The sequence below is a fragment of the Salmo salar genome, chromosome ssa27 (assembly GCF_905237065.1).
Source record: "Salmo salar chromosome ssa27, Ssal_v3.1, whole genome shotgun sequence".
In the NCBI taxonomy this organism is placed as follows: Eukaryota; Metazoa; Chordata; class Actinopteri; order Salmoniformes; family Salmonidae; genus Salmo; species Salmo salar.
In genome coordinates, this window is record NC_059468.1 from 13,973,438 (window position 1) to 14,001,243 (window position 27,806).

At 41.1% G+C, this 27,806-nt stretch overlaps 1 protein-coding gene across 1 annotated transcript; it reads right to left on the reverse strand.

Annotated features, from left to right (window-relative positions):
* Nucleotides 1-239: 239 nt before the first annotated feature.
* On the reverse strand, nucleotides 240-27,424 carry LOC106588296 (cytosolic non-specific dipeptidase). Its single transcript, XM_014177130.2, has 12 exons — nucleotides 27,138-27,424; nucleotides 26,399-26,490; nucleotides 25,453-25,596; nucleotides 17,325-17,487; nucleotides 10,224-10,312; nucleotides 8,075-8,275; nucleotides 7,656-7,740; nucleotides 7,151-7,311; nucleotides 5,402-5,566; nucleotides 2,955-3,096; nucleotides 2,678-2,825; nucleotides 240-1,210 (listed from the first exon to the last, which is right to left on the reverse strand). The coding sequence occupies exons 2-12, from the start codon at nucleotides 26,456-26,458 to the stop codon at nucleotides 1,144-1,146; spliced, it is 1,425 nt and encodes a 474-aa protein (XP_014032605.1). The 5' UTR covers nucleotides 26,459-26,490; nucleotides 27,138-27,424; the 3' UTR covers nucleotides 240-1,143.
* Between the last annotated feature and the right edge of the window lie 382 nt (nucleotides 27,425-27,806).

Below are 27,806 nucleotides of genomic sequence, written 5' to 3' on the forward strand. Positions count from 1 at the left end.
AGGAGGGATCGGTTTGGGATTGAGCCTCAACCCCCTGGGCACATGTCAAGTCAACGCTAATTCCACGTAATTTCATTGAAACAACGTTGATTCAACCAGTGGGAAGGGTCAGTGACATTACATTTGTATGACTGTGGAAAATAAAGCCAAAATCACATTTGAAATGTATTGATTGTGTTTTCTTTGGATTGATGGCATGATATGGGAAGTTTTCAGGATATTGGAAGCATGATAAAAAATACAAGACTGATATGATTTATTGAATATATTGGCATGTGACAGTTGCCTGTTGTTTCACAGTTACAAGGGAGAAAATAGATGCATACACAGGTCAAGTCATATTCCAGTTTGAAAGAGAACCTTGAATGGCTCAATCAAGATGCCATTTTGTATACTGTAATATGTAATGTAATGCAAAAGTATGGAGTTATTTTCAGCACTTTGAATACTTCTGAATATCTGTGGATGTCTATGGCTATGTCCTGTGTGTTCATTTCTCTGGTCTACTCATGTTTTAAGACTGCAATATACATTTAAAAACATACTGCAGTGTTCTGCTTCCTGAGTGCACTTATTCATTAATGATTACCCATAGTATTTAACAGGAATAAATTAGTTGAAGTGGGTGTGCTGGTTTCTTTTCTTTTTTACATTACAGTTGGAGGTTTCCCAACCAAGCTAACATCTTAATTTTTTATCTTATCAGGTATAAAATCATCTCCAAGCCCTCCAAATGGAGGAAATGAGTGCATATCAGTCTTCTGTTGTCTGTTAGCACTTTCATAAATACACCACAACAAAGCTGTGACATCATGTAAGTGTGATGGGGTATATACTGTCCACGTTTCCTTGTCGAGTTTGGTTTAGTTCTCATCTATAACACTCTGATACAGTAGATGAAGATATACACGATGGCACTTCTACAATACAATAATCAATACTTCTATATTATTTTCCTCTACTTATCTCCTTGTTGGAAGATATTACAAATTACTAAAGGAACATCTTCAAGGATCTGCTTTGCTGTACAGCAGCAGTTCATGGAAAACATTATGAAACTTGCATTGGATAGAAAATTCAAACAGTTGGGTCCACAGCTCAGGAGGCTGAGGAACACATCTCACTCAGGTCTGGCTAGTTCATTTACTCCAACTGGGAGACCTCGTGGAAGTATGCGCCGAGCATCTTGATGCCCTGGATGTAGTTTGTCCTGAAAGTAAACCATAGACATATATTCATATACATTTACATACAGTGCATTCGGAAAGTATTCAGACCCTTCCCCTTTTCCACATTACAGCCTTAGTCTACAATTGATTAAATACATTTTTCCCATCAAGCTACACAAAATACCGCATAATGACAAAGCGAAAACAGGTTTTGAAATTCATGCAAATGTATTAAAAATAAAAAACAGAAATACCATATTTACATAAGTATTCAGACCCTTTGCTATGAGACTTGAAATTGAGCTCAGCTGCATCCTGTTTCCATTGATCATATCTGAGATGTTTCTACAATTTCATTGGAGTCCACCTGTGGTAAATGCAATTGATTGGACATGATTTGGAAAGGCACACACCTGTCTATACAAGGTCCCACAGTGACAGTGCATGTCAGAGCAAAAACCAAGCCAAGATAACGCATGAGTAGCTTCGGGATAAGTTTCTGAATGTCCTTGTGGCCCAGCCAAAGCCCGGACTTGAACCCGATCGAACATCTCTGGAGAGACCTGAAAATAGCTGTGCAGCGACGCACCCCATCCAACCTGACAGAGCTCGAGAGGATCTGCAGAGAAGAATGGGTGAAACTCCCCAAATTCAGGTGTGCCAAGCTTGTAGCGTAATACCCAAGAAGACTCGAGTTTGTAGTCGCTGCCAAAGGTGATTCAACAAAGTAATGAGTAAAGGGTCTGAATACTTATGTAAATGTGATTTCATTTTTTTTTTTTTTATATACTTTTGAAAAAATGTCTAAACCTTTTTTCGCTTCATCATTATGGGGTATTGTGTGTAGATTGATGAGGATTTAAAAAAATCTATTTTGGAATAAGACTAACATAACAAAACGTGGAAAAAGTCAAGGGGTGTGAATACTTTCCGAATGCACTGTAGACGTGTAACATCATTGAATTAAACAACAAGATGTACATTAAGACCCCATCGAGATGCTAATAATAATAATAACAATACTATTGTGGGTGCTTATATTTGTCGTATTCTACGCATGTGTGAAAGGGAAGTGTTTTTTATTTATTTTTTTTGCATTTCTCAAGTCCCCAAGACATGCCGTTATCAACGGTGACCTTGGAGCAATTTTGGTTAAGTGACTCGACCGATTTTTCACCCTGTCGGCTCGGGGATTCAAACTAGCGACCTTTCGGGTTACTGGCCCAACACGCTAACCACTAAGCTACCTGCTGCTTATAGTTCTGATACGTTGTCAATATTTATAGAAATGTGTTGACAATAAAGCAGTGTTCTTATATACGGTTCCTAGGGAATCACCAGGTGAGAACGTTTTTGTTCCATCCCAGCACTGACACCTGATTCAACTGAGTTAGTGTTAGTTAAGGCTCAGAGTCATGTCCAGGGCCTGTGGGGTGTGTGTCAAACCTTGTGCGCAGTCCCATGGTTCCAGACAGTGTATAGATAAAAAGACAACCGTGGCAGGTTACCTGTTGAGTTTCTCATTCTGTGAATGTGCTCCGTCGTCAGACGAGCCCATGGGCAGCAGCATGACGTTACGGCCGGTGGCTTCCTGGAAGGTCAGGGTGACGGGGATGCTGCCGCCTTCCCGTGTCAGGTCAGGCTCCACACCGAACACTATGTGGAAAAAAGGAATAGGAGGGAGAGAACGAGAGACATTATTGCTCAAAATGTTATAAATATTTAAGTAAGTTAGACCAGTGCGTGTGTGTCTGAGTGGGAGGGTTTGCCTGTGTATCCACACACCTGTCTTCATGGCCTTTCTACCAGCCATGTAATGGGGATGGTTGAAGTCGGACACCCAGGCCTTGGCCCCATGGCCCATATACACCTTGAGCTTGTTGGGGCTCTCCAGCTCAGCAAACTTCTTCTCCAGGTGGCCAATAACCTTGATAGGTTAGAATTATACATACATTTCTAAATATGTTTCCACATTCATATTAAAGTCTCATTGAGATAAAATATTATATGAACAGTAATGAAAAGAACAGACAGTCAGATTGCTATCAGGGCTGTCTGTGTATGGCATATACTGTATTACAGGCTAATAGAGCAGTGGTTCCCAACCAGGGGTACTAGGAACCCTGGGGGTACTTAGCCTATCCACAGAGGGTACTTGAGAAGACTCATGAGACCATTGGCCTTCTGGTAAAATGCACATTATGGGGTACTTCAGGGGTACTCCGAACGGAACAAAATTCAGGTGGTGGTACAGAACCAAAAGAAAAGGTTGGGAACCACTAATAGACAGACCTAATGTTTGAGAGTGAATTTCCATGTAAGGAATGAACCACTGGTGGGGATGCTTGTCCACTACTATTTCATCCAAATGTCTAGAACATGCAATGTGCTTATTCGATAACACCTTTAATTAAATGGTGAAATTATCTAAATACCTGATCCTTGTCCTGTATTTGAAGAACTGAATTCAACTTATGAGTCTACCTTTCACACTCTTCATACAGTGGAGCAAAAAAGTATTTAGTCAGCCACCAATTGTGCAAGTTCTCCCACTTAAAAAGATGAGAGGCCTGTAATTTCCATCATAGGTACACGTCAACTATGACAGAAAATGAGAAGAAAAAAAATTCCAGAAAATCACATTGTAGGATTTTTTATGAATTTATTTGCAAATTATGGTGGAAAATAAGTATTTGGTCACCTACAAACAAGCAAGATTTCTGGCTCTCACAGACCTGTAACTTCTTCTTTAAAGAGGCTACTCTGTCCTCCACTCGTTACCTGTATTAATGGCACCTGTTTGAACTTGTTATCAGTATAAAAGACACCTGTCCACAACCTCAAACAGTCACACTCCAAACTCCACTATGGCCAAGACCAAAGAGCTGTCAAAGGACACCAGAAACAAAATTGTAGACCTGCACCAGGCTGGGAAGACTGAATCTGAAATAGGTAAGCAGCTTGGTTTGAAGAAAAACTGCAGGAGCAATTATTAGGAAATGGAAGACATACAAGACCACTGATAATCTCCCTCGATCTGGGGCTCCACGCAAGATCTCACCCCGTGGGGTCAAAATGATCACAAGAACGGTGAGCAAAAATCCCAGAACCACACGCGGGGACCTAGTGAATGACCTGCAGAGAGCTGGGACCAAAGTAACAAAGCCTACCATCAGTAACAAGCTACGCCGCCAGGGACTCAAATCCTGCAGTGCGAGACGTGTCCCCCTGCTTAAGCCAGTACATGTCCAGGCCCGTCTGAAGTTTGCTAGAGAGCATTTGGATGATCCAGAAGAGGATTGGGAGAATTTCATCTGACCATATGACACCAAAATAGAACTGTTTGGTAAAAACTCAACTCGTCATGTTTGGAGGACAAAGAATGCTGAGTTGCATCCAAAGAACACCATACCTACTGTGAAGCATGGGGGTGGAAACATCATGCTTTGGGGCTGTTTTTCTGCAAAGGGACCAGGACGACTGATCCGTGTAAAGGAAAGAATGAATGGGGCCATGTATCGTGAGATTTTTAGTGAAAACCTCCTTCCATCAGCAAGGGCATTGAAGATGAAACGTGGCTGGGTCTTTCAGCATGACAATGATCCCAAACACACCGCCCGGGCAACGAAGGAGTGGCTTCGTAAGAAGCATTTCAAGGTCCTGGAGTGGCCTAGCCAGTCTCCAGATCTCAACCCCATAGAAAATCTTTGGAGGGAGTTGAAAGTCCGTGTTCCCCAGCGACAGCCCCCCCCCAAAAAAAAGAGGAGATCTGCATGGAGGAATGGGCCAAAATACCAGCAACAGTGTGTGAAAACCTTGTGAAGACTTACAGAAAACATTTGACCTGTGTCATTGCCAACAAAGGGTATATAACAAAGTATTGAGATAAACTTTTTTATTGACCAAATACTTATTTTCCACCATAATTTGCAAATAAATTCATTACAAATCCTACAATGTGATTTTCTGGATTTTTTTTTCTCATTTTGTCTGTCATAGTTGAAGTGTACCTATGATGAAAATTACAGGCCTCTCATCTTTTTAAGTGGGAGAACTTGCACAATTGGTGGCTGACTAAATACTTTTTTTGCCCCACTGTATGTCAGCCTAACATGCTGAGCTGTTAGGATTTGAGGTAGGGGAATGGATCCCAGACCTGCACTTAAAAGAGGAAGGCAGGAAATGATCTAAAAACATGAGTTGAGTTCTACTTATATTCTAGAGGTTTCTACCTGTTTCTCCACCACTTTGGGGTCCATGTCCGGGACCAGGCGGATGGAGAACTTGCCTATGACCTTGCGGGGAATGACGGTCTTAGCACCTCCGTCGGAGAAGGCCCCCTCGATGCCGTGCAGGGAGAGGGAGGGGTACCTCCAGCGGTGCATCAGGATAGCCTCCTGCAGACAAGGGTCAGAGGAGAGAGCAAAGGACAATATGAACTAGAGAACATTGGAAATTAATCACTTACATTGACTGAGAATCAACCAGTATTGCTTTTAAAACTAGTTGGTAATTTCAGACATTGGCCCTGTTTGAACACTTCAGAAATGCATACGTGGGCAACATAGCCAAAACTTTTGATTTACAGCACCCTACTAGCGTGGAGGGACTGTAAGAAATACCTGGGCATTTCCTCCCAAATATGTTCTCACTCGCTTATAGTATGCAACCCAGACTTGCCAAAAGCCCTGAGTGATGCCAACTTTAATCTTTGGCATACTCTAGGAATCAGGACCTTTTCAGACCTATTTCATCAGAAAACCACTACACTGAAATCCTTTCAAGAGCTCTGCAGTGAATTCAATGTGCCAAGATCCAATTTTTTAAAATATCTTCAAATTAGACATGTCATTTCGTCATTTACTTCCAAGAGGAGGTTTAGAGCTCAGCTGAATGAAGTTTAAACCCTTCTTACAGCACAATCCATTAAAGACAAAATCTCCTATATCTATAGACTCCTGAGAACGGAGGCTCCTCCTTTACTCCTTTGAAAATAATCTGGGAAAAGGACCTTGGTCTGACTATCAGTGATGAGTTATGAGCGGAGGTTTGCGACAGTGTATACTGCTCCTCTACTAATGTAAAAATGAAAGAATCTAATTACACATTTTTGTACAAATTTTATTACACTCCAATGAGACTCCATAGAATGAAAACAGACATTTCTCCTAACTGTAAAATATGTAACCTACATGCATGTATTTTGGAGCTGTAGAGAGATTGCCAAAATCTGGCAATCTATACATACTGCTGCATAGAAAATACTAGATGTACAGTTTGATATGACCCCGTGTCTCCATCTTCTTAATGCCCAGCAGAACTTTGTTCTTGATCCTGACAGAGAAAATGTGTTTATGACTATTACATACTTTGCTAAGAAATGTATTCTTCTAATCGTGGGCCTCTAATACTTCTCCTACATTTAAAATGTGGATTGACCAGATTGTTGACTTTCTCCCTCTTGAAAAGCTCACTTATGACCTCTGCAAGAGACAGTCCAAGTTTGATAGACTCTGGTCTCCACTACTCAACTATATTTCAAATTGGACAGAGTGAATTAGGGAAATGAGCAGATACATGTGTAAGGTGCTGTAAAAACTAATTATTTGCTCGTCATCTCAGCTGAGGCTGGAAATAGCTAATAAGAACCTTGATAGTGCTGCTGCAAGTTTTTATATATATATTTTTTTATAATTATTTTTTTATTATGTTTATTATATTTTATTATTATTGTTAGTTATTTTGATTTTTTTTTAAGTCTGTCACATCTGTGAATGTGGAATGTGTTTTGTTGGTTGATTGAAAACTTTAAACTTTAAATTGAAAAAAGAAAAGAAATGCACACGTAAGCAGTGAGATCAAGGTTACCACCCTATTACTTTAACCAATGCAACCAATTAAGATCAGTGATTGATTAAAGGGAGGTAGGAAAGAACGAAGGACTCTTCATTTCTGAAGTATTTGAACATGACCATCCATACCTTGGTGTCGTGTAGGAGCTTCCCAGCTCCAACGTCCTTGGCATACTCCACCATGTCAAAGTCAATCTTCTCGTACAGTTTCTTTTCCTCGTCTGTGACCTTGGCCACGTCTTCGTACATCCCCGGGACGAGGATCTTACCCTTCTTGTCCACCAGGGAGCCTGAAGGAGGAGACACCAGGGTCATGTTCACGAGTGCACGCAACAGAATACATTTTGCAACAAAAAACTAAAATGAGTCGCACCGAGTTTCAGTCCATTTTCTTTTGTTTGGTGCATTATGAACACGACCCCGCAGAGATATCATATGCCCTGTCCAGAACCCCCCCCAAGCCCCTACAAAACCCCCTAGGCACTTGTGTAGATTTCATTCTAGGATTTTGTTTGATTCTATTGAAGGGCTACAATGCTGTTGCATATACCTATCCAATTCTTCCATACCTACCTCCTTACATATCTCTATGATCATTCTATTCCAGCACATCAGCACACCTGATTCAACTTACCCATCAGTGCGATGAGGTCAGTCATGGCTTCATGGACAGAGCCTCCAAACACCCCAGAATGGAGGTCCTTGTCACAGCACTCCATCTGACAAAACAAGAAGGTTTAAAGCAGGGCTATGACCCATGCACAGTTTGTGGTAAGTGTAGCCTCTAGATTTGTCTAACTCAGGGTTTCCCAAACTCTGTCCTCAGGATGCCAAGTAGAGCATGTTTTGGTTTTTGCCCTAGCACTACACAGCAGATTCAAATAATCAACTAATCATCAAGCTTCGATAATTTGAATCAGTTGTGTAGTTAGGGCAAAAACCAAAATGTGCACAGAGTTTGCGAAACGCTGGTCTAACTCTATGGCTTCACCACAATGAAGATCACATTTCTTTTGTGGGAAGAGAGCCCTCTAGCTTATGCTATGGCCTCACCTCAATGAAGAAGTAGCAGATCCCCCTCAGTCCATAGGTGATGCAGGGCTTGGTTTTGCCCAGCCAATAGTTGTCTGAGATGCACACGTAATCCACGTCCTTCAGGAAGGTGTCTTTGCGGGCGAACACCAGATCGTCCAGGCCCTCCGAGCCAGATTCCTCCATGCCCTCGAAGCAGAACTTGATGTTGATGGGAAGCTCCTGTTTCCATGAGAGAGAACAGTCTATCTCAGCAGGCAACATATGGCACATAAAATCTTAATGACGCTATTTTCTGGCTGTAAATGTTGTTGAGAAGCCGTAACATAACCACATTACAAATAAATGGTCTCTGCTGAAGTGCTTTGAAAGGCTGGTCATGGCTCACATCAAAAGCATCCTCCCGGATACCCTATACCCACTCCAATTCGCATACCACCCCAACAGATCCACAGATGACGCAATCTCAATCGCACTCCACACTGCCCTTTCCCACCTGGACAAAAGGAACATCTATGCGAGAATGCTGTTCATTGACTACAGCTCAGTGCTCACAAAGCTCATCACTAAGCTAAGGACCCTGGGACTAAACGGGCCACCCCCCAGGTGGTAAGGGTAGGCAACAACACGTCTGCCACGCTGATCCTCAACACTGTGGCCCCTCAGGGGTGTGTACTTAGTCCCTTTCTGTACTCCCTGTTCACCCACGACTGCGTGGCCAAACACGACACCAACGCCATCCTTAAGTTTGCTGACGACACAACAGTGGTAGGCCTGGACTACAGGAAAAGGCGGGCTGAACAGGCCCCCATTAACATCAACGGGGCTGTAGTGGAGTGGGTTGAGAGTTAGGTCGTGGTCCTTATAATGTTCCAAACACACCAAGACAGTCGTGAAGAGGGCCTGACAAAGCCGATTACCCCTCAGGAGACTGAAAAGATTTGGCATGGGTACCCAGATCCTCAAAAAGTTCTACGGCTGCACCATCGAGAGCATCCTTACCGGTTGCATCACCGCCTGGTATGGCAACTGCTTGGCATCTGACCGTAAGGCACTACAGAGGGTAGTGTGTATGACCCAGTACATCACTGGGGCCAAGCTTCCTGCCATCAGGACCTATATAATAGGCAGTGTCAAAGGAAACCCCATAAAATTGTCAGACTCCAGTCACCCAAGTCATAGACTGTTCTCTCTGCTACCACACGGCAAGTGGTGTCAGAGCACCAAGTCTAGGACCAAAAGGCTCCTTAACAACTTCTACCCCCAAGCCATAAGACTGCTGAACAATTCATCAAATGGCCACCAGACTATTACATTGACACCCCCCCCCCCCATACTTTTGTATACTTCTGCTACTCGCTGTTCATTGTCACGTCACTCCTACCTACATGTATTTTTTACTTTCGTTTATTTGGTAAATATTTTCTTAACACTTCTTGAACTGTACTGTTGGTTAAGGGCTTGTAAGTAAGCATTTCACGGTAAGGTCTACACTTGTTGTATTCGGCGGATGTGACAAATAAAGTTAGATTTTGATTTGTTACATCCAGGTAGATCTATTCACCACATACTATTCAAGACACGAAATTAATGTACCTGGCTGGCTGACAAAAGACTACTTCAACTTGTAAAGCACTGTCAGTCCTGTGTTTAACTTTGACAAATGGAGATCAATCATTCAATTAAATGACATTTATATAGATCCAGCTTTCAAGCATCATTGTCACAAAGTGCTTCCCAGTAACCCAGCCTACAACCCCCCAAAAAACTATCTAGAGGCAGAATAAGACTCAGAGGGGAGGCCCATCCTTCTCTGGCTGTACCTCCATGATTACGATGTCAGTGAGCTAGTATAAGACATAGGTCAGCTCAATCATTAAACGCTGATGATAGGAGATAAAGATTACTTGAGGACCTTTGGACGGCCATGCTGCTGACAACACTGATGTGATCGACTGTAATCAAGACGAAAAGTCTTAAAGCCAAGAGGATTTTACCCTGTAGCTGACATCTCAACACCAAGTCCTTTAAACATTGCCCTTTATTAGTTGCATAACCAAGAAAATGGCACCTGTACTAAAACTGGTTTCAAAACAATACCATGGGGTTCTCTTTGTCCTGGGCTAGCTTCAGTGAGTGCTACTTATCAAGTCGTGGTGCTGTGTCTTACCTGTTGTATCTTCTGGTAGCCCTCGATACAGTTGAACCAGGCCAACACTGGGCCTTTGTCGTCTGTTGAGCCTCGGCCATAGAGCTTCCCTGCAGGGGATTAATAATAATAATAATAAATAAAAAGAACAAATCTAAAACGTGAATGACTAAAACCAGAAGAAAATTTTGAAATTATAATGATCTACTATATCATATTTGAAAACTCTTTTAGCCTTTAGTCATTCAAACGAGATATCATTACAGACTAGGCTTGGGCGGTATAAAGATTTTTTCATTGTCATACCATCCTTCTCTCATCCTGGGATTTATCGTATTACCGGTTTAAAACACAAGGGGCGCTAAAAACGCAAGAAAAGCCCATTGGCCTCTATTCCCAGAATGCTACCAAGTTAGCACAAATGTAGGAGAGTTCAAATGGTTATTCCATCAAACTTCCAATTATTAGAATAGTACACAAACGCAAAACATCCATGTTAAGGGTCAGTGGCCCAAGCCCGCAAACAGGAATGTTCCAAGTTCAGACAGAAGGGGGAATCAGATCGCTATGATCGCCAGGAAATTTAGTTTCGGTTTATATTTTCATTTGTTGCGCTACTAGTACTGCCTGATGATGTTAAGGAGGCAGCTACAGTAGTTGGATGATATTAACATCTTCAGTTTTTTTCATTAAATGTATTTTAATTCATCTGGGTGCTTACGTCACCTACTAACACCCTGGTACTACCGATAGCTCCCGTTCTCCTTACTCCTGTGTAGAAGTCCATAATGTTAAATAAATAAAGCATCCTAAGGTTAATGCTATAGGTATTGTTATAAGGGAGTGTGAGACTATCGAAGCATGTAACTGAGTTATCGTTGTTATTAATATAGTTTTACAGAGTGCTAAAAAGTATTGCTGTTGCTAGCTAGTATGTCTTTCTGTGATGCCGATGGTTAGCTGAGCTGCCAACGTATGCTAGCGTTGCATTATGGGAGATGTAGTTTTAGCTCTACGGTCTGAATGGGATGAATGTGATTTTCAGTTGTAGCTTGTTTGCATTATAGTGTTTTTGTACATGAGTTGTTGTATTTTAATACTGTCAACACTTAGCGATGTATTGGAGATGTGAGACAGAATAGGTGTTTTACCTTTCTTCATGCTCCTATATAGAACAACTTGTCAGATGGTGCATTGAAGACTGATGTATTCCTGTCCTTTCATAATACCATTGCAGATCTACATAGAAGGCCAAAAAGACAGCCTTGGTGTCGCTCTTCATTTCTTGGTTCTTCTGTGGTACATATAAAGACCGCTTTTCAAACTAATAGCAAAATCACAGACACTGTTGTCTAAATGTTAACAAGCGAAAAACAAACATAACTAATTGCAAAGACAGGCAAATCCAGCTCAAAGTTACACAAGCATAGCTAGTAGCTACCGAATGTCATTTTTGGTGAGATTGGACATTTACAAGCAAAAGTGAACGAGAGACATTGTGAAAATTAACAAAGTTGTGATGAATGCTCTTCTGAAGGTATAGCAGCATGTGTACATGGAGCAGAGGGGAGAGGGGGGGGGGGGGGGGAGAGAGAATAGTAGGAAGCACAGGCCAAAAATTGCAACTGTACAGATAACTCATCCAGAGCTCTTTGACTTCTGAAGAAAGCCATAAGATATGGCAAATCTTTAGTAGTGAATTGCATACAAGTGTAACGTTATCACTTCATGTGCGCTGCACAACAGACTCACTGATAGATATACAACACTATGGACTCACCAGCTCTTGCTTTCTCCTATTGAAAATAGCACAAACACATGACTGGCTCAACTGTTCTGCGGAACTAAGGTAAGCTTCTTAATGTAAGAGGTGAAATGAACACCATCGGTTTTATCTCCTAACGTATTGAACAAGTTGACTGCAGGTATTAAGTAGCTACAAATATAAAAAATGTATGAAAAAACTTAAAAGAAATAGTTGACGGTATAAAAATAAAAAAAACATCCAATGGCTTTTTCCAAATGCCCCGGTATACACGGAATAACGCCCAAGCCTATTATACACCAATAAAAGACATGGAAAAAAATGCTACTAAAAAAGGAAAATAATAAATCAGTACTAGCTTCCCTGTGAAACATATCAAGAGTCAAATAGAGGAAATTAGGTCATCAAAGGGGGAGACGGTTTTATTTCTGAGTGGTGAAGAGAATATAGCAACAGTCAGGTGACTGTCACAAGACAACAAGTAACAACCTTTGTCAGCATGAAAGGAAAATGCTGCTGACATCTCTGCATGACACACTGAAACCAGACTAGAGCCATATACATACAGTGCCTTCAGAAAGTATTCATACCCCTTGACCTATTCCATATTTTGTTGTTAAAGCCTGAATTCAAAATTGATTAAATTGTTGTTGTTTTTTTCACACCCATAATACCCCATCAATGAAAATACGTTTATAGAAATGTTTTCACATTTATTGAAAACGTAATCTCATTTACACCCCGAGTCAATACTTTATAGAAGCACCTTTGGCAGTGATTACAGCTTTGAGTTGTCTTGGGTATGTCTATCAGCTTTGCACATCTGGATTTGGTGATTATCTCCCATTCTTCGTTACATATTTTCTCAAGCTCTGTTAAATTAGATGAGGAGCGGCAGTGAACAGCAATCTTCAAGTCTTTCTACAGATTTTCAATGGGATTCAAGTCTGGACTTTGGCTGGGCCACTCAAGGAGTTTCACATTCTTGTTCTAAAGCCATTCCAGAATTGCTTTGGCTGTATGCTTGTGGTCACTTTCCTGTTGGAACGTAAACTTTCTCCCCCAATCTAAAGGTCGTTTGCACTCTGAAGCAGGTTCTCATCAAGGCTTTGCATGCTCCAGTCATTGTTCCCTCTATTCTTACCATTCTCCCAGTCCCCTCCCTAGTCCTTGCCGGTGACAAGCATCCTCAGAATGATGCTGCCACAACCATGCTTCACGGTAGGGATGTTGTTAGATGGGTGATGAGCTGTGCCTGTTTTTTTTCCAGACTTAACGGTTTACATTCAGGCCAAAGAGTTTCATTTTTGTCTTAGCAGACCACAAACTTCTGCCTTATGATCTCAGTCCTTCACGTGCCTTTTTGAAAACTCCAGGCATGCTGTCATGTGCCTTTTTCTCAGGAGTGGCTTCTGTCTGGCCATTCTCCCATAAAGCTCAGATTAGTGAAGTGCTGTATAGACTGTTGTCCATCTGGCAAGTTCTCCCATCTCAGCCCCCCCAAAAAAACTCTGTAGTTCTGTCAGAGTGGTCATCGGGTTCTTTGTCACCTCCCTGATCAAGGTCCTTCTTGACCCGTTGCTCAGTTTTGTCGGACCGCCAGCTCCAGGCAGAGACTGGGTAGTTCCATATTTTTTTTCTTCATTTCTAATGAAGGAGACCACTGTGCTCTTGGAAACTTCCAACACTCTAGAAATTGTTTTACACCTCAGATAAATGACTCATCAAAACGCTATCTCTGAGATCAACAGAGAGTTCATTGGACTTCATGGTATAGTTTCTGCTCTGACATGTACTGTCAACTGTGGGACCTTTTACAAACAGGTGTGTTTCTTTCTAAATCATCTCCAAACAATTTAATTGGCCACAGGTGAACTCCAATCAAGTTGTAGCGACATCAAGAAAAAACAACCCCCCCAAAAAACAGGTGGGGATGTTGATGGGCAAGACTTGATGGGAACGAGAAAGTTTCTAGTAAGGGATATATTTTAGAGAATGGTGATTGCTGGACCATTGAGAAAAGTTCCTAATCAAACACTAATTTTATCCAATCATTATAAACCCATTTTAATGCAAGTGACCCTGAAAACAGCCTAGACTACCACACATGTAACCTGTAGTTTGGAGTTTTTAGGTTCATTATTGCAGACTTTGAAATACTTGCAACTAACCGAGAAACGGTGCATTCGGAAAATATTCACACCCATTGACTTTGTCCACATTTTGTTACATTACAGCCTTATTCTAAAATGTATAAAATTATTATTTTTCCTTCAATCTACACACAATACCCCACAATGACAAAGCAAAAAGAGGTTTAGACATTTTTGCTAATTTATTAAAAATAAAAAAGTACTCAGAACCTTTGCTATGAGACTTGGAATTGAGCTCAGGTGCTGCCTTATTCTATTGATCACCCTTGAGATGCTTGTACAACTTCATTGGCGTCCACCTGTGGTAAATTCTATTGATTGGACATGATTTGGAAAGGGACCCACCTGTCTATAGGTCCAACAGTTGAAACTGCATGTCAGAGCAAAAACCAAGACATGAGGTCAAACGAATTGTCCTTAGAGCTCTGAGACAGGATTGTGTTGAGGCACAGCTAGGTAAGGGTACCAAAACATTTCTGCAGCATTGAAGATCCACAAGAACACAGTGGTCTCCATCATTCTTAAAAATGGAAGAAGTTTGGAACCACCAAGACTCTTCCTATAGCTGGCCGTCCGGCCAAACTGAGAAACCGGGGAGAAGGGCCTTGGTCAGGGAGGTGACCAAGAACCCAATGGTCACTCAGAGAGCTCTAGAGTTCCTCTGTGGAGATAGGAGAACCTTCCAGAAGGACAACCATCTATGCAGCACTCCACCAATTAGGCCTTTATGTTGAGTGGCCAGACGGAAGCCACACCTCAGTAAAATGCACATGATAGCCCACTTGGAAGAGTTGTCTAAGGGCACCTAAAGGACTCTGACCATGAGAAGAAAGATTCTCTGGTCTGATAAAACCAAGATTGAACTTGTCTTGAATGCCAAGCTTCACGTCTGGAGGAAACCTAGCACTATCCCTACGGTGAAGCATGTTGGTGGCAGCATCATGCTGTAGGGATGTTTTTCAGCGGCAGGGACTGGGAGACTAGTCAGGATCGAGGGAAAGATGAATGGAGCGAAGTACAGAGAGATCCTTGATGAAAACCTGCTTCAGAGCGCTCAGGACCTCCGACTGGGGCGAAGGTTCACCTTCCAACAGGACAACAACAACAAAGCACACAGCCAAGACAACGCAGGAGTGGCTTCGGGACAAGTGTCTGATTGTCCTTGAATGGCCCAGCCAGAGCCTGGACTTGAACATCTCTGTAGAGACCTGAAAATAGCTTTTTAGCAACACTCCCCATCCAACCTGACAGAGCTTTGGAGGATCTGCAGAGAAGAATGAGAGAAACTTCCCAAATACAGGTGTGCCAAGCACGTAGCATCATACCCAAGAATACGCATGGCTCTAATCGCTGCCAAAGGTGCTTCAACAAAGTACTGAGTAAAGTGTCTGAATACAATTTTTTATTTTTAAGAAATTTGCAAAAATGTATTTTTTTTTTACTATTTTTGCTTCGTCCTTATTGGGTATTGTGTGTAGATTGATGAGGATTTGTTTTAATTCCATTTTAGAATAAGGCTATAACATAACAAAATGTGGATAAAGTCAACGGGTCTGAATACTTTCTGAATACACTGGACTATTAGCTATATCTAAAGGGCTTATTACCAAGATACCACAGTCATTTATGGGCAAGCCACACCTTTATAGCTCTTTACACCTTGAATACAGTGTGTCCTGTAGCTTTCGTAGACTAGCAGCGAAATGGTTAAACGAGTGCCACATACAACTGCAGTCTGCTAGCAGATTAGATGTTTTATTCAGTAGTCATGGAGCATGATGCCATGTAGAAATGGTTTTAGATAAAAAGGAATAAAAGACAAAAACAATGGCTAAGCCTATATTTCACAAATCAAGAACCAACAGAAATCGTGAAACCTATAAGCAATGTTCCCTCTATTATTTTCGGGACTGAGCAAATTTCTGGTCTGCTGAGTGCAAACTTGAATGTTGTGAAAATTCTGTGCAACTTCCAGTGCATTTACTGTGAACACTGAGGTTGTACCTGCTTAAAGTTACAGTTATAACAGTGGCCAAGTAGGCTACTGTGGTTATTTGATCATGTCGGCCTACCATAAAAAAAACTATGGAGAAAATGCAGCCCATAACATTTTAACACGGAAATAGCTGTTCTTTCAGCCTACAGTAGCAGCCAATGTGTGGTGTTCAATGTAGGCCTACAGAGAATTTTGAAAAAAACATGTAGGGATTGATATTAACCTGTTTATCCACTTCAGGCAAGGTGACTGAAAATGTTATGTTGTTGAAGCAAGAAACCACTTTACAAAATAAAATTCATGAATTATTCCCATACCATTATTACATAGAATCAGACATTATGCTACCCTCTGCCTATTGGCTACTTATCTTATTCAAGCCCGTCATTAAAAAAAAAAAAAAAAAAAAAAACTGTGCCCCAAAGTACAACACTGTCCCTTACAGAAAAAAAAGCTATTTACCTGACTTGGTTTTCAAATATGGCTAGAAATGCACACATTTTGTGCTCTTGTAGGAAGCAACCACTCCACTGTTGCTGACTAGAAATTAGCTATAACTGGGCTAATAACGCTACATGCAGTTCTTGTTTTGATCTCAAAACAAGCGCATCTACTTACGACCACTCATGCTGTAAACACAGTCCAGTTCAAAGTGAATGGTACAAATCCATATATGGCAATGGTCTATTTGCATATAGGGATACTGCAGCTCTGATTGGTTATGGCACACTGGTCTGTGTAGAGTATGTGCCTGAGTCGTGCCTGTCAAAGCAATAGAATCCTACTCCAATGCTCTCTGCCTACAAGAAAATCTCTTGCCTAGTTCATTGTTTGGGTATGTTTCATTGAAAGTGGCTAATATTGCGTTGATTAGATCACAATTCGCACAGTAGAGGGAATTGTTGATAGTGTTAACTAAAGGGGAAAACTAGAAAGGTAAGTGATGTTCAATCTCATGCTTCCCTGCAAGGGCTGACATTTCTACTGCACAGCAGTCACAGGGGAGCTTCACACGTGAACATTGCCTATAAGGTAGTAGGTTACACTGTTGATACAAGGAGTAACCTAAATTGCACAAGCCAATGCAAATCATACTTCCCCAAAAGGAGAACAACGCTGAAACATCAAAGTCCAAATCTCAACATTGGCATGGATTTTGATGTTTCAGCATTGTTTTGTTTTAGGTGCTTTGGAACAGCTACTCTCACCATCTTTCTCCACCAGAGTGAAGGGCTCCGTGTCCCAGCCGTCATCGATGGCAGCTGGCTGGACATCCAGGTGGCCGTAGATGCACACAGTCTTCTTACCCGGGTCGGAGCCCAAGAAACCCAGGACGATGGGTGGCAAGGGGATCTCCTCTCCGGAGGGAAGCTGAGGGGGCAAAAATAAAAGGTCTCACACAATGGTCTAAAAATCCATCTTTTCCTCTTCTCGCCATTGCACTGACATGAAAGAAATTACCAGGTGAAAGATGAAGAGGAGGAGACAGACTTTCAAGCAACAGATACAGCAAACCAGTCAGGGTTGAAGGAGATTAAGGGGGTCTGAGCCGGTCAGAGGATCGGCAGCAGTGTTCTTTCCTGGAAGCCTTTCATGCTCCACAAGGAAGAAGAGGACTAAGTGAGGAAAGACTCTAGGGTATATTATATACAATGAAAGTAAAAGGGAGCAGTTGCATTTCAACTCAAAATGTTACGTACAGTTTGAATGCTGAATAGGCTGGTGTTGACACAAACTATGCAGACAATGTAGCTGGGCAACAAGTACCGATTGATAAAACGTTAATCGCCACACATTTAAAATACAAGGAAGACCAGGTAGCCCTGAAGTGCAGCAATAATGCATGATAAATATACTACATGACCAATGGTATGTGGACACCTGCTCGTCAAACATCTCATTCCAAAATTATGGGCATTAATATGGAGTTAGTCCCTCCTTTGCTGCTATAACAGCCTCCACTTTTCTGGGAAGGCTTTTCACTAGATGTTGGAACATTGCCACAAGAGCATTAGTGAGGTCGGGCATTGATGTTGGGCGACTAGGCCTGGCTCACAGTCGGCATTCCAATTCATCCCAAAGGTGTTTGATGGGGTTGAGGTCAGTAGGCCAGTCAAGTTCTTCCACACCGATCTCAACAAACCATTTCGGTATGGACCTCACTTTGTGCACGGGGGCATTGTCATGCTGAAACAGGAAAGGATCTTCCCAAACTGTTGCCACAAAGTTTAGAAGCACAGAATCATCTAGAATGTCATTGTATGCTGTAGCGTTAAGATTTTCCTTCACTCTCGACCGCACCTGCTGTTTCTAACTCTGAATGCTCGGCTATGAAAAGCCAACGGACATTTACTCCTGAGGTGCTGACCTGTTGCACCCTCTACAACCACTGTGATTATTATTATTTGACCCTGCTGGTCATCTATGAACATCTTGGCCATGTACTGTTATAATCTCCACCCGGCACAGCCAGAAGAGGACTGGCCACCTCTCAGAGCCTTGTTCCTCTCCAGGTTTCTTCCTACGGAGTTTTCCTAGCCACCGTGCTTCTACATCTGCATTGCTTGCTGTTTGGGGTTTTAGGCTTAGTTTCTATATAGCACTGTGACATCGGCTGATGTAAAAAGCGCTTTATAAATAAATTTGATTAATTGATTGGAACCAAGGGGCCTAGCCCGAACCATAAAAAACTGCCCCAGAAAAGTGTATCTCCTCCACCAAACTTTACAGTTGGCACCAATGTTCCCTCTAAGCTGTGCTCCCAAGGAATGCCAAAAAAAGCACAGAATAAATATCTGCCCACAGAGAAAAGCACAAGCTTGAACTTCACTGATCTTTCTAGAGTTTTCCCTGTTAGTTAACATTATCAATGTTTCCAAATAATCCAATATTAGCCACTTTCAATACAACATACTGAAACAAAGCAAACTATTCAAGAGATTTTGTTGGAGGCAGAGCGCATAGGATTCTATTGCACGTGACTGAGCCCGTAGTCTACACAGACCGGTGTGACATAGCCGATCAGAGATGCAGTCGGCCTATGCAAATAGACTATTGCCATATACAGTGCCTTCGGAAAGTATTCAGACCCCTTGAGTTTTTCCACATTTTGTTAGGTTACAGCCTTATTCTAAAATGGATGAAATAAAAAAAGAAAGCCTCAGCAATCTACACACAATACCTCATAATAACAAAGCGAAAAGGTTTCGAAATTTTTGCAAATTTATTAAATAAAATAAATTAAAATACATTTACATAAGTATTCAGACCCTTTGCCATGAGACTCAAAATTGAGCTCTGGTGAAACCAGTTTCCATTCATCATTCTTGACATGTTCCTACAATTTATTTGCAGTGCACCTGTGGTAAACTCAATTGATTGGACATGATTTGGAAAGGCACACACCTGTCTATATAAGGTCCCACAGTTGACAGTGCATGTCAGAGCAAAAACCAAGCCATGAGGCTGAGGGAATTGTCCGTAGAGCTCCGAGATAGGATTGGGTTGAGGCACAGATCTGGGGAAGGTTAGCAAAACATTTCTGCAGCATTGAAGGTTCCCAAGAACACAGTGGCCTCCATCATTCTAAATGGAAGAAGTTTGGAACTAGAGCTGGCCGCCCGGTCAAACTGAGCAATCAGGGGGAGAAGGGCCTTGGTCAGGGAGGTGACCAAGAACCCAATGGTCACTCTGACAGAGCTCTAGAGTTCCTATGTGGAGATGGGAGAACATTCCAGAAGGACAACCATCTGTGCAGCACTCCACCAATTAGGCCTTTATGGTAGAGTGGCCAGACGGAAGCCATTCCTCAGTAAAAAGGTACATGACAGACCAGTTGGAGTTTGCCAAAAGGCACCTAAAGGACTCTCAGAACATGAGAAACAAGAAACAACGCTCCCCATCCAACCTGCCATAGCTTGAGAGGATTTGCAGAGAAGAATGGCAGAAACTCCCTAAATACAAGTGTGCCAAGCTTGTAGCGTCAAACCCAAGACTCAAGGCTGTAATTGCTGCCAAAGGTGCTTCTACAAAGTACTGAGTAAAGGGTCTGAATACTTATGTAAATGTGGGGTAGTGTGGTAGTGTGTAGATTGTTTCCCCCCCCTCATCAATTTATTCTAAAATTAAGGCTGTAACCTAACAAAATTAGGAAAAAGTCAAGGGGTCTGAATACTTTCTGAAGGCACTATATGGACCTGTGTCTTTTACTTTGAACTGGACTGTGTTTACAGCTGTGGTCGTGATTAGATGCACTTGTTTTGAGATCAAAGCAAGAGATGCATGTAGCCACATGTTCACATTTTGTTCATATCCTTTGCAATTTAGTGAGTTATTAACCCAGATATAGATCATTTGTAGTCAGCAATAGGGGAGTGATTACTTCCTACAAGAGCACAAAACATGTACATTTATCTTTGAAAAGCGAGTCAGATAAATAACTAACTGTCTTAAAAGGGCAGTGTTGTATTTTGAGACAGGATTGAATAAGCTAAGTAGCCAATAGGCAGAGGGTAGCATAATGTGTCTGATTCCCCGTAATAATGGTATGGGAATAATAATGCATTTTATTTTGTAGTGGTTTCTTGCATCAAATAATATTTTTAGTCATAAACAGGTTAATGTCCTACATTGAACACCACACATTGGCTGCTACTGTAGGCTGAACGATAGAATAACTATTTCCATGTTAAAATGTTATGGAATGGATTTTTGCCATTGTAGGCATACATTATGATCAAATAGCTACTTGGCCACTGTTATAACTAACTTTAAGCAGGTACAACCTCAGTGTTCACAGTAAATGCGCTGGAAGTTGCACAGAATGTTTGCACACAGCTGTTCTGAAATTTGCTCAGTGCCAAAAATGTAGGGATTTGTCTGTCGGACTGCCAGATGGTGAACCATGATTCATCACTGCAGAGAACACGTTTCCACTACTCCGGAGTCCAATGGAGGCAAGGTTTACACCTCTCCAGCCGACGCTTGGCATTGCACATGGTGATCTTTGGCTTGTGTGCGGCTGCTCTGCCATGGAAATCCATTTCATGAAGCTCCCGACAAATAGTTATTGTGCTGACGTTGCTTCCAGAGGCAGTTGGGAACTCGGTAGTGAGTGTTGCAATCAAGAACAGACGATTTTTACGCGCTACTTGCTATAGCATTTGGCGGTCCCATTCTGTCAGCTTGTGTGGCCTACGACTTCACGGCTGAGCCGTTGTTGCTCCTAGATGTTTTTACTTCACAATAACAGCACTTACAGTTGACCGGGGCAGCTCTAGCAGGGCAGAAATTTGACGAACTGACTTGTTAGAAAGGTGGCATCCTATGACAGTGACACGTTAAAAGTCACTGAGCTCTTCAGTAAGACCATTCTACTGCCAATGTTTGTCTATGGAGATTGAATGGCTGTGTGCTCGATTTTGTACACCTGTCAGCAACGGGTGAGGCAGAAATAGCTGAATCTACTAATTTGAAGGGGTGTCCACATACTTTTGTATATAGTGTATATCTTCCTGCTCACAGTTAATGTTAGTGAATACATTCAAAGTAGATAATGTTGACTCTGGCACACAATTCATAGCCCCTCCACAACATATATCCCCATTACTGACTTGAGAACAAGAAGTAGAATTCAAAAGAAGGGCACCTATCGGTAGTTGGGTAAAAAATGAAAAGCAGACATTAAATATCCCTTTGAGCATGGCGAAATTACCAATTACACTTTGTATGGTGTATCAATACACCTAGTCACTACAAAGATACAGGCGTCCTTCCTAACTCAGTTGCCAGATAGGAAGGAAACTGCTCAGGGATTTTACCATGAAGCGATGGTGATTTTAAAACAGTTACAGAGTTTAATGGCTGTGATATGAGAGAACTGAGGATGGATCAACAACATTGTAGTTACTCCACAAAACTAACCTGAATGAGAGTGAAAAAAAGGAAGCCCATACAGAATTAAAATATTCTGAAACATGCATCCTGTTCACAATAAGGTACTCAAGTAAAACTGCTATAAATGTTGCAAAGACATTTACTTTATGTCCTGAATAAAAAGCCTTAGGTTTGGGGCAAATCCAACACAACACCCCTCTTCATATTTTCAAGCATGATGGTGGCTACATCATGTTAATAACGGGTATGCTTGTCATCGGCATGGACTAGGGAGTTTTTGTGATAAAAACTAACGGAAGAGAGCTAAGAAATCCTGTTTCAGTCTGTTTTCCCGACAGACACTGGAAGACAAAATTAACCTTTCAGCCAGAGAATAACCTAAAACACAAGGCCAAATATATGGGCTCCCGAGTGGTGCAGTGGTCTTAGGTAGAGGTCGACCGATTAATCGTAATGGCCGATTTCAAGTTTTCATAACAATCGGAAATCGGTATTTTTGGACGCCGATTTGGCCGATTAAAAAAAAAAATGTATTTGTTCCTTTTTTTTTTTTACCTTTATTTAACTAGGCAAGTCATTTAAGAACACATTCTTATTTTCAATGACGGCCTAGGAACGGTGGGTTAACTGCCTTGTTCAGGGGCAGAACGACAGATTTTTACCTTGTCAGCTCAGGGATTCAATCTTGCAACCTTACGGTTAACTAGTCCAACGCTCTAACCACCTGCTTTACATTGCACTCCACGAGGTGACGCGAATGCAGTAAGAATTCCAAGGTAAGTTGCTAGCTAGCATTAAACGTATCTTATAAAAAACAATCAATCAATCACAATTACTAGTTAACTACACATGGTTGATGATATTACTAGTTTATCTAGCCTGTCCTGCATTGCATATACCGTAATTTCCGGACTATTAAGCGCACCTGAATATAAGCCGCACCCACTGAATTAAAAAAATATATATTATTTTGAACATAAATAAGCCGCACATGTCTATAAGCCGCAGGTGCCTATCGGTACATTGAAACAAATTAACTTTACACAGGCTTTAACGAAACACGGCTTGTAACAAAAAATGTACAGTAAGCTTTAGTTGTCTTTTTGCACTGAGTCAATTCCTCCCGCTGCTGTTTCCAACGTCTTATCATCGACTCATTAAGACCAAGCTCCCGTGCAGCAGCTCTATTTCCTTTTCCAACAGCCAGATCAATCGCCTTCAACTTGAAAGCTGCATCATATGCATTTCTCCGTGTCTTTGCCATGATGAGGGTGACAAAATGACTACCGTAATCAGAATGATGGGAAGTTTGAGATCGCTCGATTTAATCTAAACAGTAAACAAAAAAGTTGTTTGACGTAACCCGATCGGCAATTTCATTGGTCTAATGAAAGCTTCATGCCGCCAAAAAACTCAGCACGTCACAGAATGTGTTTTTTTTAAAGCGGGAAAAATCCATATATTAGCCGCGTCATTGTTTAAGCCGCGAGGTTCAAAGCTGGGAAAAAAGTTGCGGCTTATAGTCCGGAATTTACGGTAATCGCTTAGGTACACGTTGCTCCAACCATAAACATCAATGCCTTTCTTAAAATCAATACACAAGTATATATTTTTAAACCTGCATATTTAGTTAATATTGCCTGCTAACATGAATTTCTTTTAACTAGGGAAAATGTGTCACTTCTCTTGCAAACAGAGTCAGGGTACATGCAGCAGTTTGGGCCGCCTGGCTCGTTGCGAACTGTGAATACTATTTCTTCCTAACAAAGACAGCCAACTTCGCCAAACGGGGATGATTTAACAAAAGCGCATTTGCGAAAAAAGTACAATCGTTGCACGACTGTACCTAACCATATACATCAATGCCTTTCTTAAAATCAATACACAGAAGTATATATTTTTAAACCTGCATATTTAGCTAAATGAAATCCAGGTTAGCAGGCAATATTAACCAGGTGAAATTGTGTCATTTTGCATTCATTGCACGCAGTCAGGGTATATGCAACACTTTGGGTAATTTGTCAGAATTTTACGTAATTATGACATAACACTGAAGGTTGTGCAATGTAACGTTTTGTTTTCGAGATGATAGTTTCCGGATTCGACCATATTAATGACCTAAGGCTCATGTTTCTGTGTGTTATGTTAAAATTAAGTCTACTTTCGTGCGTTTTGCCAGCAGCCCTTCGCAATGCATTGCGCTGTTTATGACTTCAAGCCTATCAACTCCCAAGATTAGGATGGTGTAACCGATGTGAAATGGCTAGCTAGTTAGCCGGGTGCACGCTAATAGCGTTTCAAACGTCACTCGCTCTGAGACTTGGAGTAGTTTTTTCCCCTTCCTCTACATGGGTAACGCTGCTTCGAGGGTGGCTGTTGTCGATGTGTTCCTGGTTCGAGCCCAGGTAGGAGCGAGGAGAGGGACGGAAGCTATACTGTTACACTGGCAATACTAAAGTGCCTATAAGAACATCCAATAGTCAAAGGTATATGAAATACAAATCATATAGAGAGAAATAGTCCTATAATAACTACAACCTAAAACATTTTACCTGGGAATATTGAAGACTCATGTTAAAAGGAACCACCAGCTTTCATATGTTCTCATGTTCTGAGCAAGGAATTTAAACGTTAGCTTTTTTTACATGGCACATATTGCACTTTTACTTTCTTCTCCAACACTTTGTTTTTGCATTATTGAAAATGTTTCATTATTTATTTGAGGCTAAATTGATTTTATTGATGTATTATATTAAGTTAAAATAAGTGTTCATTCAGTATTGTTGTAGTTGTCATTATTACAAATAATAAAAAAAAATATATATATATATAAATAAATAAAATCGGCCGATTAATCGGTAGTGGCTTTTTTTGGTCCTCCAATAATCGGTATCGGCGTTGAAAAATCATAATCGGTCGACCTCTAGTCTAAGGCACTGCATCTCAGTGCTTGAGGCATCACTACAGACACCCTGGTTTGAATCTACAACCGGCGGTGATTGTGCGCCACCCTATGGGACTTCCAATTGGCCCAGCGTCATCCAGGTTTGGCCAGTGTAGGCCGTCATTATAGATAAGAATTTGTTCTTAACTGACTTGCCTAGTTAAATAAAGGTTACATTTAAAAAAATAATAATAATAATTATATATATATACACACACATACACACACTGGAGTTGCTTGCCAAGACGACATTGAATGTTTCTGAGAGGCCTAGTTACAGTTATGAAGTAAATCGGCTTGAAAGTCTAGCAATGATCAACAACCAACTTCACAGAGCTTGAAGAATTGAAAAAAGAATAATGTGCAAATACTGTACAATCCAGGTGTGCAAAGCTCTTAGAGACTTACCCAGAAAGACTCAAATCTGCAATCGGTGCCAAAGTATAGTGAATAGTTTATGAAGACACTGTATCGTGGCACAGAGTGCAAAGCCCTACCTTCTGTTTTCCAAGGTCCACCATCTCCACTGTGCCCCCCAGCTTCTCAATGTCCTTGGCTGCCATCTCCATCATCTTCTTGATCTCCCCGCGCTTCTCTGGCCAGGCAGACACACTCTGCACAGCCACCCATTGGGCAAGACGCTAGAGGCAGAGTAGAGCGAGAAACAGATGAATATTAGGCCTAATTCTGATTGTTTTTTTAAATGTAGGGTATTTTATTTTGAATTGTTCAACATTGTTTGTTTGGCAACAAGTATTTGTCATGCCAATAAAAAAAATGCCTTTTCAATTGAGAGGCTTTGAAGCCAATTTCATACGCACTCAGTTCATGTTCGTGGCAATAATCAAGTTTCATAGTTCTCCATCGTCTTTTTAAATGAGGAGTCAATCTGTTTTCAGCACTTTTATTTCTATGACTTATCAAATAATCTTGTTGCAATACACATCATATCGATACCTAAATATAGTGATAATATTGTATTGTGAGGTTCCTAGCAATTCCCAGCCCTTTACCTGTTCTTCAAATTTATGAATAGGAAAACCCACAAACACATGACTTGGTTCTTGTGGCAAGGAAGTGAAGTCTTAGGCACTAAACCTAATCCAAATACCCTACAGTGGTGTGGTGTCCTATCTTATGTGCTGGTGTTGTTTTTGCTACAATGTCATTTCTTGCAACTCGTGATCTAAAGGGGTTGGAGAAGTGAAAGCAATAGCCTGGGCATGGCAGGCTAAGATTTGACTCTGTTCTTATGAAGTCCTTCTAAATCTGAAGTTTAAGAAATTAAATAATTGTATATAATTTGGGATTCACATGGAAAGTAATGTTCGTCAAACATATTAATATGGCTAGCCCCAAATGCATGAATCAACTCAGTCAAGTCGCAGATAGTAAAACATGACTAAACGCATTATCATAATTCAAGTAATGAGAAAAAGCTACCTCAATGTACAGCTCCTGGTGTTCGTCCACATATTTAAAAAGTTCTGGAAGATGAGCCATCTTTGGCTGAAGAGTTTGCTGGAGTCTAAGAGCTGTTGGGACAGACAGACTAACGTTACTTTTGACTACGAACTGACAGGGGGCAATGCAGATGTCTTAACAATTTATTGTAACATGTTATCGAGCATTAGCTCCTCCCAAACTGCTGACTGTGACACTACAAGTACGTTAGTTGTGACCGCAAGGCATTATCTCAGAAACCCCGAACATTACAAATAACAAAGTAACAGTTAACTCGTAGCCAAGAGTTTTTTTTGATGGCAACATAGTTTAAACCTTTTTGGAAGAGATTCTAAACCTGTTGCTGGGAACGTGATGGTCAGCAAACAGAGGCAAGTCACCCTCAGCTAGCTACTGTACATAGCTAACGTTAGTTATCTACAGTAGCTAGCTAAGTCATTAACGTTACTGTATGTAACGTTAGCACTATGCTTTCAGGGTAAGAAAAAGTAATGCACCAATAAAGCTAGCTACAAAACACAATAACAACCCAATTTAGCTAGCTACATTGGGTAGCCAGCTAGCTAGCAAACACTGGCAAGTTTAGCTTACTATTTAACAAGTCAGTAGAGCAAGCTAAATGAGCCCCGAAATATATTGTGAAATATGACTACAACTGTGTTGCAAAGACATTTCAGAAAATGACAGTCATCACCATCGGGCACTTTTGCTTACTCACTGTAGAAAAAGATTGTGCTGCGCTTCTTCCTCTCAGGGGTTCAATGAGGGGATTCGATTAATCTCTCCCGGGCGCCCATGTAGGCGTGCTTTGCACCGGGTGAAAGTTGATTGGATTCGTTTTGGAACCGGGCTGCCTCCCGGGCGTGAGCCAGCTAAGTGCTCTGTTCAAAGCCCACGGCTCCAAACAAAAATGACGTAATTAACCACGATGAGTAATGAGTAGGATTATGTGATCAAAACGCTTTATCTGCATTCACAATGGAAAATAGATATTTCTGGGCGAAGCACCAAACTGCCTTGCAGACGACATGACCGAACTGCGCAAATTACTGTTCAATTTGAGAAGATAACTCTTTTTATTTTTTTTATTTTTTATTATTCATCATACAAAAATCTACTTACATTGTCACATAAAACATGTCTAACAAAACAAAACACAGGTATTAACAAGAAAATACTCAAACATATAAAATTATAAAATAATACAAGAAATAAACAATTTTAGTGCAATTGTATTCACTCTGAAAAAAAATCTTATTATAATGATTCAGGAAAACGTTATTCTTGTTGTTATTCACTAGGGTTAATGTTTTAATAAAATAGTTAAATTCATTCAAAGAAATGTGTAATTTTGGTATAGAATTTTGGAATATTTGGCAACAAGAAA

What these genes read in the sequence shown, in the direction of transcription:
- LOC106588296 (XM_014177130.2), bottom strand. Translation starts at nt 26,458, where the DNA reads ATGGCTCATCTTCCAGAACTTTTTAAATATGTGGACGAACACCAGGAG. An exon ending in AGCTCCTACACGACACCAAG is followed by an intron (nt 5,567 to 7,150) that starts GTATGGATGGTC and finishes CCTTGTCTGCAG; the next exon opens with GAGGCTATCCTGATGCACCG. An exon ending in TAGAAAGGCCATGAAGACAG is followed by an intron (nt 2,826 to 2,954) that starts GTGTGTGGATAC and finishes TTTTCCACATAG; the next exon opens with TGTTCGGTGTGGAGCCTGAC.